This window comes from Mobula birostris, chromosome 6 (genome assembly GCF_030028105.1).
Source record: "Mobula birostris isolate sMobBir1 chromosome 6, sMobBir1.hap1, whole genome shotgun sequence".
NCBI lineage: Eukaryota > Metazoa > Chordata > Chondrichthyes > Myliobatiformes > Myliobatidae > Mobula > Mobula birostris.
The window spans coordinates 5,043,471-5,053,371 of NC_092375.1; the positions used below are offsets into that span (position 1 = coordinate 5,043,471).

Here is a 9,901-nt window from a genome sequence, read left to right on the forward strand (position 1 = left end):
AGGCGGGGTACAGTAAATACTTCACTGAATGCTTCGATGTACAAGTGATCAGTAAGTCTGAATCTGAATAATGTGAGTGTAACATGGCAATGAGGACAAAAACTTCACCCAACACCTCTAACTGGGAGGTCCGCAGCACAAACTCACACGAGTTGAGAACATTTCTTCAGTTAGTGACGTACCAGATCGATACTGTAGATTCAGCGGCCTGCCATATAACCGGATCCCATTTAACAAGGTGATGGCGTACGGCACGGACTCTGTGTGCTTGAAGCAGACAAACCCATAGGTCTTCTGTCTGCCATCCTTGTCCTTTGCAATGTGTACCTTGGTTAATGGACCAGCCTGCAATCACACCAGAGCATCACGCACACGTTTCACAGAACGCAAAACATACAGCACGGTACTGCCTCTCGACCCACAACGCTGTGCCGACCTATAGAAACCTGACTCTTCCCTCCTACACAGCCCATAACCCTCCAGTGTTACAAAAGCCTCTTAACCGTGCGTAGCATTTAGTGTCACACACAAAACGCTGGAGGAACACAGCACGTCAGGCAGCATCTACGGAAAGGCGTAAACAGTCGACGTTTTGGGCCGAGACCCTTCATCAGGACTGGAAAGAAAAGGGTGAAAAGTCAGAGTAAGAAGGTGGAGGTGGAGGTGGAGGTGGAGGTGGGGGTGGGGGTGGGGGTGGGGGTGGGTGGGGGTGGGGGGAGGAAGAAGTACAAGGTGGTAGGAGATGGGTGAAACCGGTAGAGGGGGAGGGTGAAATAAAGAGTTGGGAAACTCTTGGGACTGGTGAAAGAGATACAGGGCTGGAGAAGGGGGAATTGGACAGGGGAGGACAGAAGGCCATGGAAGAAAGTAGGGAGGCGAGGGAGGGGGGAATGAGAGAGGGGGGAATGGGAGGAGGGGGGAGGGGACTGGGAGGAGGGAGAGGGGGGAATGGGAGGGGGAGGGGAGGGGGTAATGGGAGGGGGAATGGGAGGAGGGGGAGGGGAGGGGAAATGGGAGGAGGGGGAGGGGAAATGGGAGGGGGGGAGGGGACTGTGAGGAGGGAGAGGGGGGGGAATGGGAGGAGGGGAGGGGAATGGGAGGGGGAGGGGGGAATGGGAGGAGGGGGAGGGGAGGGGGAATGGGAGGAGGGGCGGGGAGGGGGGTAATGGGAGGAGGGGGAGGGGGAATGGGAAGAGGGGGAGGGGAGGAGAAATGGGAGGAGGAGGAGGGGGGTAATGGGGGATGGGAGGAGAGGGAGAGGGGTAATGGAAGGAGGGGGAGGAGGTAGGGAGTGGGGAGGGGAGGAGGTACAGAAGGGGGCGGGGATGGAGAGGAAAACGGGAGGGGCAGAATGGGAGAGGGAGAGGGGGAGGAGCCGGTCTTATCGCGGAAGAGGGGAGTCCCCGTGGTAGGGGAATCCCGGACGGAGTGGAGTCCTGGTATCCCTGGGAGTCCGTATCCCCCGGGTAGAAGGTCTCCCCACACCGCCCACCTGCAGGAAGAGCTCGTACAGGATCTCCTCCCGGGTGCCGCTGTCCAGATTCCCCACAAATATCGTCCGATCCGCCTCTTCTTGTTTACTCATCCCGGCAGCCGTGGGCCTTCAGCAGGCCCCGCTACTCGCCGCCGGGCCCAGGCTGCGCCGGGCGACTCAGCGCCGGGCCCGGTAACCACGACCCCGCCTAGCGCCCGCCTCGGTAGCGCTGATGCTCATCCCGTCCCACCCACAGGGGTCGCTGTCACCATGGCGATGATACCTCCCAGTCCACAGGGGGCGCTGTCATCATGGCGACGATACCTGCCAGTCCACGGGGGGCGCTGTCACCATGGCCTTGATACCCTCCCAGTCCACAGGGAATGCTGGAGGTCACTATGACCTTGATACCCTTCCAGTCCAGAGGGGGGTGCTGTCACTCGGTCATTGATTCCCTGCAAGTCCACACGGGGCACTGTCACCATATCATTGATACCCTCCCAGTCCATAGGGGGCGCTGATGGTCTCCATGGTATTGATACCCTCTCAGTCCAAAAGGGGAGCTACTGGTCACTGTGATGTTTATATACTCCCAGGCCACAGGGGTGCTGAGGATCACATGGTGTTGTTGCCCTCCCCTCCCCAATCCACAGTGGGTGCTGGGGGTCACCGTAGTGATAAGCCCTCCCAGTATGTGGGGGGGGGTAGACCTAGCGGGTCACATGGCACTGATGCCTTCCCAGTCCACAGAGGGCACTGGGTGTCACAGTGGTGATGGACCCTCCCAGCCCACAGGGGGCGCAGTGAGAGTCACCACGGCGATGGACCCTCCCAGCCCACAGGGGGCGCAGTGAGAGTCACCACGGCGATGGACCCTCCCAGCCCACAGGGGGCGCAGTGAGAGTCACCACGGCGATGGACCCTCCCAGCCCACAGGGGGCGCAGTGAGAGTCACCACGGCGATGGACCCTCCCAGCCCACAGGCATATCCCAGGTCACCTTGTACCCTGACTTGCCGTGTGTTGTTTCATCAATCCCAGCTGCTTATTTCTGCCTCCACAACCCTCACACGCATTTTATTTTATTTATCATGAGCATTTCGCCAAAAGAGTGCATGCCGTGGAGGTGAGTAGTTAGAAACAAAGAAACATAGAAAACCTACAGAACAATATAGGCCCTTCGGCCTACAAAGCTGTACCGAACATGTCCTTACCCGAGAAATTACTTAGGGTTACCCATGGCCCTCTATTTTTCTGAGCTCCATGTACCTGTCCAGGAGTCTCTTAAAAGACCCTATCATTTCCACCTCCACCACCGTTGCTGGCAGCCCACTCCATGCACTCACCACTCTCTGCGTAAAAAACTTACCCCTGACATCTCCTCTGTACCTACTTCCAAGCACCTCAAAACTGTACCCTCTTGTGCTAGCCATTTCAACCCTGGGAAAAAGCCTCACACTATCCACACGATCAATGCCTCTCAATATCTTGTACAACTCTATCAGGTCACCTCTCATCCTCCGTCACTCAAAGGAAAAAAGGCCAAGTTCACTCAACCTATTCTCATAATGCATGCTCCCCAATCCAGGCAACATCCTTGTAAATCTCCCCCGCACCCTTTCTATGGTTTCCATATCCTTCCTGTAGTGAGGTGACCAGAATTGAGCACAGTACTCCCAAGTGGGGTCTGACCAAGGTCCTATATAATTGCAACATTTACCTCTCGGCTCCTAAACTCAATCCCACAATTGATGAAGGCCAATGCACCGTATGCCTTCTTAACCACAGAGTCAACCTGTGCAGCAGCTTTGAGAGTCCTATGGACTCGGACCCCAAGATCCCTCTGATCCTCCACACTGCCAAGAGTCTTACCATTAATACTATATTCTGCCATCATATTTGACCTACCAAAATGAACCACTTCACACTTATCCAGGTTGAAATCCATCTGCTACTTCTCAGCCCAGTCTTGCATCTTCCAATGTCCCGCTGTAACCTCTGTCAGCCCTCCACACTATCCACAACACCTCCAACCTTTGTGTCATCAGCAAATTTACTAACCCATCCTTCCACTTCCTCATCCAGGTCATTTATAAACATCATGAAGAGTAGAGGTCACAGAATAGATCCCTGCGGCACTCCACTGGTCACCGGCCTCCATGCAGAATATGACCCGTCTACAACCACTCTTTGCTTTTTGTGGGCAAGCCAATTCTGAATCCACAAAGCAATTTCCCCTTGGATCCTATGTCTCCTTACTTTCTCAATAAGCCTTGCATGGGGTAGCTTGTCAAATGCCTTGCTGAAATCCATATATACTACAGCTACTGCTCTACCTTCATCAATGTGTTTAGTCACAGCCTCAAAAATTCAATCAGGCTCATAAGGCCTGGCCTGCCTCTCACAAAGCCATGCTGACTAATCCTGATCATACTTTGCCTCTCCAAATGTTCATAAATTCTGCCTCTCAGGATCTTCTCCATCAACTTACCAACCACTGAAGTAAGACTCACTGGTCTATAGTTTCCTAGGCTATCTCTACTCCCTTTCTTGAATAATGGAACAACATCTGAAACCCTCTAGTCCTCCAGAACCTGTCTCGTCCCCATTGATGATGCAAAGATTATCGCCAGAGGCTCAGCAATCTACTCCCTCGCCTCCCACAGTAGCCTGGAGTATATCTTGTCCAGTCCTGGTGACTTATCCAACTTAATGCTTTCCAAAATCTCCAGCACACCCTCTTTCTTAATATCTATATTCTCAATCTTTTCAGTCCACTGTAAGTCAGCCCTACAATCGCCAAGATCCTTTTCCATAGTGAAGACTGAAGCAAAGTACTCATCTCGTTATGTACCTCTGCTATCTGCTCCGGTTCCATACAGACTTTTCCACAGTCACACTTGACTGGCCCCTTCTGGTTGTCCTAATTTCTTTCTTGAGCTCCTTCCTGCTAGCTTTATAATCTTCTAGATCTCTATCATTACCTAGCTCTTTGAACCTTTTGTAAGTTTTTCTTTTCTTCTTGACTAGATTTCCAACAGCCTTTGTACACCACGGTTCCTGTACCCTACCTCCATTCCCTGTCTCATTGGAACGTACCTATGCAGAACCCCACGCAAATAGCTCCTGAACATTTGCCACATTCCTTCTGTACATTTCCCTGAGAACATCTGTTTCCAATTTATGCTTCCAATTTCCTGCCTGATAGCCTCATATTTCCCCTTACTCCAATTAAACACTTTCACCAGAGAAAACCCACTCATTCCACCGGGACGATGTACAGACTGCTTACAGACGTTGCTGGAACTGAACTCGCAATTCTGGAACACCCTGAAATGTAGGAGCATTGTGCTAACCGCTATGTACCTTTGAAGCGGATGTTGATAGGTTCTTGATTAGTCAGGGTGTTAAGAGTTATGGGGAGAAGACAGGAGAATGAGTCTGAGAGGGATAATAAATCAGCCATGATGAAACGCAGAGCAGATTCAATGGGTCGAATGGCCTATTTCTGCTCCTATGTCTTATGGTTTTATGGTCTATCTAGCTGCCTGTCCCAGTCTATCTGGCCATCCATCTCTCCATCCATCCATGTCTCCATCTCTCCGTCCGTTCACACATCTATTCACTCTCATCCTTATGATCTAGAGGTCACTGGGCAAGGGCAGCTACAGAGAAGGCGTAGAGCAGGTATACAATAAGGTGCAAGATCATAATGGGGTAGATTATGATGCCAAGAGTCCACCTTTTTGTACAAGAGGCTCATTACAGTGGGATAGAGGCTGTCCTTGAGCCTGGTGGGACGTGCTTTCAGACTTTTGTATCTTCTGCCCGATGGGTTAGGGGAGAAGAGAGAATGTCAGGGTGGGAGGGCTCTTTTATTATGCTGGCTGCTTCACTGAGGCAGTGAGAAGTGTAGACTGAGTCTATAGAGGGAGGCTGGGCCCTGTGATGTGCTGAGCCGTGTCCGTACCTCCCTGCGTTTTCTTGCGGTCACGGGCAGAGCAGCTGTGATACGATGTTTCTTACTTTGAACGGGTTCCATGGCTGTCTGTGGGGAAGACGAATTTCAGGTTGTCTGCATTGTACGACTTTAGTGATGGAAGAAACTGGGTAGGCTGTGCTTGTTAGGCAAAGCAAGCCAAGAGGTGTCTGGCAGAGGTTTATAAAATTATGAGAGGCATAGACTAACGAGATAGTAATAATCTTCATCCTGTGGCAGGGGTATTGAAAACCCAATGGTGTTGGCTTAGGGTGAAAGGGAGGGATTTTAAAGAGGACCTGAGGGAGACGTTTCTTATAGAGAGGGCGGTTGGTACCTGCAACTCACTGAAAGAGGAGGTGGTGGAATTAGAGACTATTGTGAGCATTCAGATGGATGCTCAAATAGACCATTACAGGATGGGCAGAATGTTGAGCATGTACAGCATGGTTATGCTGAGCTAAATGGCCTGTTTCTGAGCTGATGGAGACACTGATTCCATAACCGATTTTTATGACTTAAGCGTACTTAATAATAATAATTTTATTAACAGAGCACTTTTCATACAATGTTGTTCAAAGTGCTTTACAATGGGATAATTACAAACATGAAAATAAAATAAAAATAAACATGAAAATAAAAGACAATTTGATGTTGGTTAAAAGCAAGGTTAAATAAATAGGTTTTGAGCTGGTGTTTAGAAGTGTCAACTGAGTCTACATCCCTTATAGTTTTAGGATTTGAGTTCCACAGTTTAGGAGCTTGGGTTCAATAAAGCTGGCCTGCCAATTATTTTTTGAGGGAGATCGTTTACGTTTTTAGACCGATGGAAGAAGACCTGAGAGCTCGAGCGGGATTATAAAACAGAAACAATTTTGTGATGTACTCCCGTCCTGACCATCGAAGGCTTTAAAAACCAGTAAGAGAACTTTAAAATCAATTCTACAAGATACAGGAAGCCAATGCAGAGTAGCTAGTGTATGCTCCTTCATCCTGGTTTTAGTTAAATGTCTAGCAGCGATGTTCTGAATGAGAAAGGTTTAACAGTCTTCTTTCCCAGGTACATTGTTCTAGAGATTAACCGTTTAGTCTAAAGGATTGCTCTTGGTCGTGTTAAGCGACATGTTAGGCTGGAGGGGCCGAGAGGCTTATTCTGCGTTCTGTTGTTCTTGGTCCTGGAAAATGAAGAATATGAAGTCGTGGACAGCCAGAGACTTTTCCCCAGGGCAGAAACGGCTAATACCAAGAGTCATAATTTTAAGGTGATTGGAGGAAAGTGTAGAGGGGGATTTTAGGTAGGATTTTATACCCAGAGAGTGGTGGGTACATGGAACACTCTGCCAGAGGCAGTGGTAGAGGTAGTTACATTAGGGGCATTTAAGAGACCCTCAAGTAGGCTCGTGGATGTTAGGAAAATGAAGGCCTATGTGGGAGGGAAGAGTTAGATTAATCTTAAAGAAGATTAAAAGGTTGGCATAATATTGTGGGCCGAAGGGCCTGAACTGGCTGTAACGTTCTGTATTCTATTAAAATTCTGGAGTGACGACCCTGCCCACCCCTTGCTTATCCTTGCTACTCCCAACCGGTAATGTGTCCATCAGTCAACCACAAACAGTAACTCAATACCAGGGAAGCACAGGAGGCTACCACATGTGATATATTAGCTTCCCAAAATAATGCTAGTGCTCTCTGTCCAGAATAACTGTTCTTAAACTGTCCCACACTGTACTCCCTGTGAATTCACGCTCACCATCTCACCATTCTCTGTGGGGCGGGATGGTTAGTGAGACACTATTACAACTTGGGGCATCAGAGTTCAGAGTTCAATTCGAGTTTATATATCCAAGAGGACATGGGTTTCCTCCAGGTGCTCCAGTTTTCTCCCACAATCCAAAGACGTACTGGTTGGTAGTTTAATTGGTTATTGTAAATTGTCCTGTGATTAGGCCAGGGTTCAATAGGTGGGTGGATGGCCAGTGCAGCTCATTGGACCAGAAAGGCCTGTTCCACACTGTATCTCTAACTAAGTAAATAATAAGTTTGTTCCCCTGATGAATGAAGGTCGACAGACCATATGCCTTCTTGACCACCTGTCAATACAGTATAAGGTGGTTTGTATCCTGTGTATCGAGGACAGTGGCCCCTTTTAAGAAACTTGGCAGCCCACGATCCCATGATACTGCAGTGCCTCAGTCCCGTAGCAACCTTGGCAGATCTACTGGACACATGCAATGCCTAACCTCGACTTAGCCCAGCCCAGTGTCTGAATGTGGTCGCTTATCCGTTACTGATTGTCGCCTGTGCCTTTCAGGGATCAACAGCACTTCCAGCCTGGGGCAGAAATGAGTCACTTCAAGAGACGTCTGAATGCACTGAGCCTGGAGGAAATCACAAAAGAAGAACAGAGATCAGAAGATATTGGTTGGTTAAGTAATAAAAACAATCTGCACATTCATTCTTATTGTTCATGGTAAGGATCTCAACACTATGACTCTCTTGCCAGGGTTTAGATGGGGTGAATGGCTTCTCATCATCGGCTCAATAGTCTTCATTCTTGCAACCTTCCCCCTGTCCATCTGGCTCTGTATTAAGGTAAGTGTTTCTTGGGCAACACACACAAAATGCTGAAGGAACTCAGCAGGCCAGGCAGCATCTACAGAAAGGAATAAACAGTCAATGGTTCGGGCCGAGACCCTTCATCAGGACTGGAAAGGAAGAGATAGAAGCCAGAATAAGAGTGGGGCAGAAGGGGAGGAGCAGGTGTTAAATGAGACCAGGTGAGGGGGGAACTGAGCGGATGGGGGAGGAGGAGTGTTGAAGTGAGAAGCTAGGAGGTGATAGATGGAAGAGGTAAAAAAGAAGGAATCATTGGGGAGGAGAGTGGACCGAGGGAGAAAGGGAAGGAGGAGGGGCACCAGCGGGAGGCAATGTGCTGGTCATGAGGGTGGGGGGGGGGGGGGGTAGAAGAGAAGGAGTGAGAGGGGTAACCAGAATGTAGGAAAACAAAAAAGGTGTTGGCGGTGGAGTGGGTAGGGGGGAAGAAAAAAGGTCCTGTGGTTAACACAAGTTGGAGAAACTGATGTTTATGCCATCAGGTTGGTGGCTATCTAGGTGGAATATGAGGAGCTGCTCCTTGTCCTGAGAGTGGCCTCACTGCGGCAGTGGAGGAGGCCAGGAGCAGACATGGGAAGTGGGTGGCCACCAGGAGATGCTGTCTTTTGAGACTGATGTAACAAAGGTGGTCGACCATTGTCCTGTGCAGTAACTATCTGAGATGCTCAGCTAGTCATCCTCTGTGCACATCTTCTGCTCATCTGGGGAGTTAAACCAGGAAGTCAAGTAGGAGGCATTGTGTAAAGGAGAACAAGATAATTGTTACTCTGGATCTGATACAGTACAAAAACACACAATAAGGCAAAGGACACAATGATAGCAAAAACCCAATAAATATAAATACATAAGATAGCGTAGATTGACTGTATGTCCATAAAGAGACACTAGGCACAGGAGTATCTGTACATAAAGTGACTGACAGGAAATGATAAAGTTCTGGTGGTTGGGGGTGTGGAGGGGTGGGTTAGTGGGTGGAGTGTTGATCAATCTTACTGCTTGGGAAAGTCACTGTTTTTGAGTCTGATGGGTCTGATGTGGATGCTTCGTAGCCTCCTCCCTAAAGTGGGCAAATGGTCCACGAACAGGAGATGGGGGAAAAGAAGGGTGGAGATCTCAAGTGTCATCGCAGTCCCCCTTCCAAACCCCACAAACACTGATACCTGTGGAGTCCTGTGCAGTGCAGTGAGGCACTGGGTTGTACACTGATCTCTGCTGGTTTGTGTCACAGGATTTGAACTCATGCCCTAAATCCCCCTGGATCACTACTCCAAAAGTCTACCACTGTCATCCATTCCTTCTCAATCCCACAATGTTCATCTTACTGTCAGACATTCGATCCTGAGTAGCAACAAAACACTTTGCACTGGATCCTAAGGGACAGCATGTTAGTGTAGTGGTTAGCACAAAATTTCACAGTGTCATCGATCACTGATCAATTCCCACTGCTGTCTGAAGGAAGTTTCTTTTAAATCTTTTTATTAATGATTATTGAACATCAACAACAAAAAAAAACATTGAAGTAATCGAGTCGACATATCAATATGTACAATAAGAGTTAAACTATCAACCAAGTTAAGCAATATATTAATAATAATAAATAAACAAAATGTTAAAGCTATTTTTTTGGAAAAAAGAAAGAAAGAAAAAGAACCCCTGCTAACTAAAACAAAAAAATAACCCCAACAAAAAAACCAACAAAAAAAACCCATTGGAGCACAACCCTGGAGCTATACGCCATACAAGCTTCCATAAAAGAAAGCCAATCCGCCAACCAAATCCATTTCCAAGAATCAATCACCATGCTATTAACTTCGAAATCATACACAGTCTCTCCTT

The 9,901-nt window shown here is 48.6% G+C and overlaps 1 protein-coding gene across 1 annotated transcript in view; it reads left to right on the forward strand.

The window, feature by feature from the left end:
- The first annotated feature begins 7,683 nt into the window (after nucleotides 1-7,683).
- LOC140199717 (stomatin-like) overlaps nucleotides 7,684-9,901 on the forward strand; it is a 54,582-nt gene continuing 52,364 nt past the window's right edge. Inside the window, exons 1-2 of the mRNA XM_072262194.1 lie at nucleotides 7,684-7,873; nucleotides 7,956-8,044. Of these exons, the coding sequence (XP_072118295.1) occupies nucleotides 7,795-7,873; nucleotides 7,956-8,044 (168 nt within the window). The 5' untranslated portion in view covers nucleotides 7,684-7,794. The remainder of the gene's footprint in view (nucleotides 7,874-7,955; nucleotides 8,045-9,901) is intronic.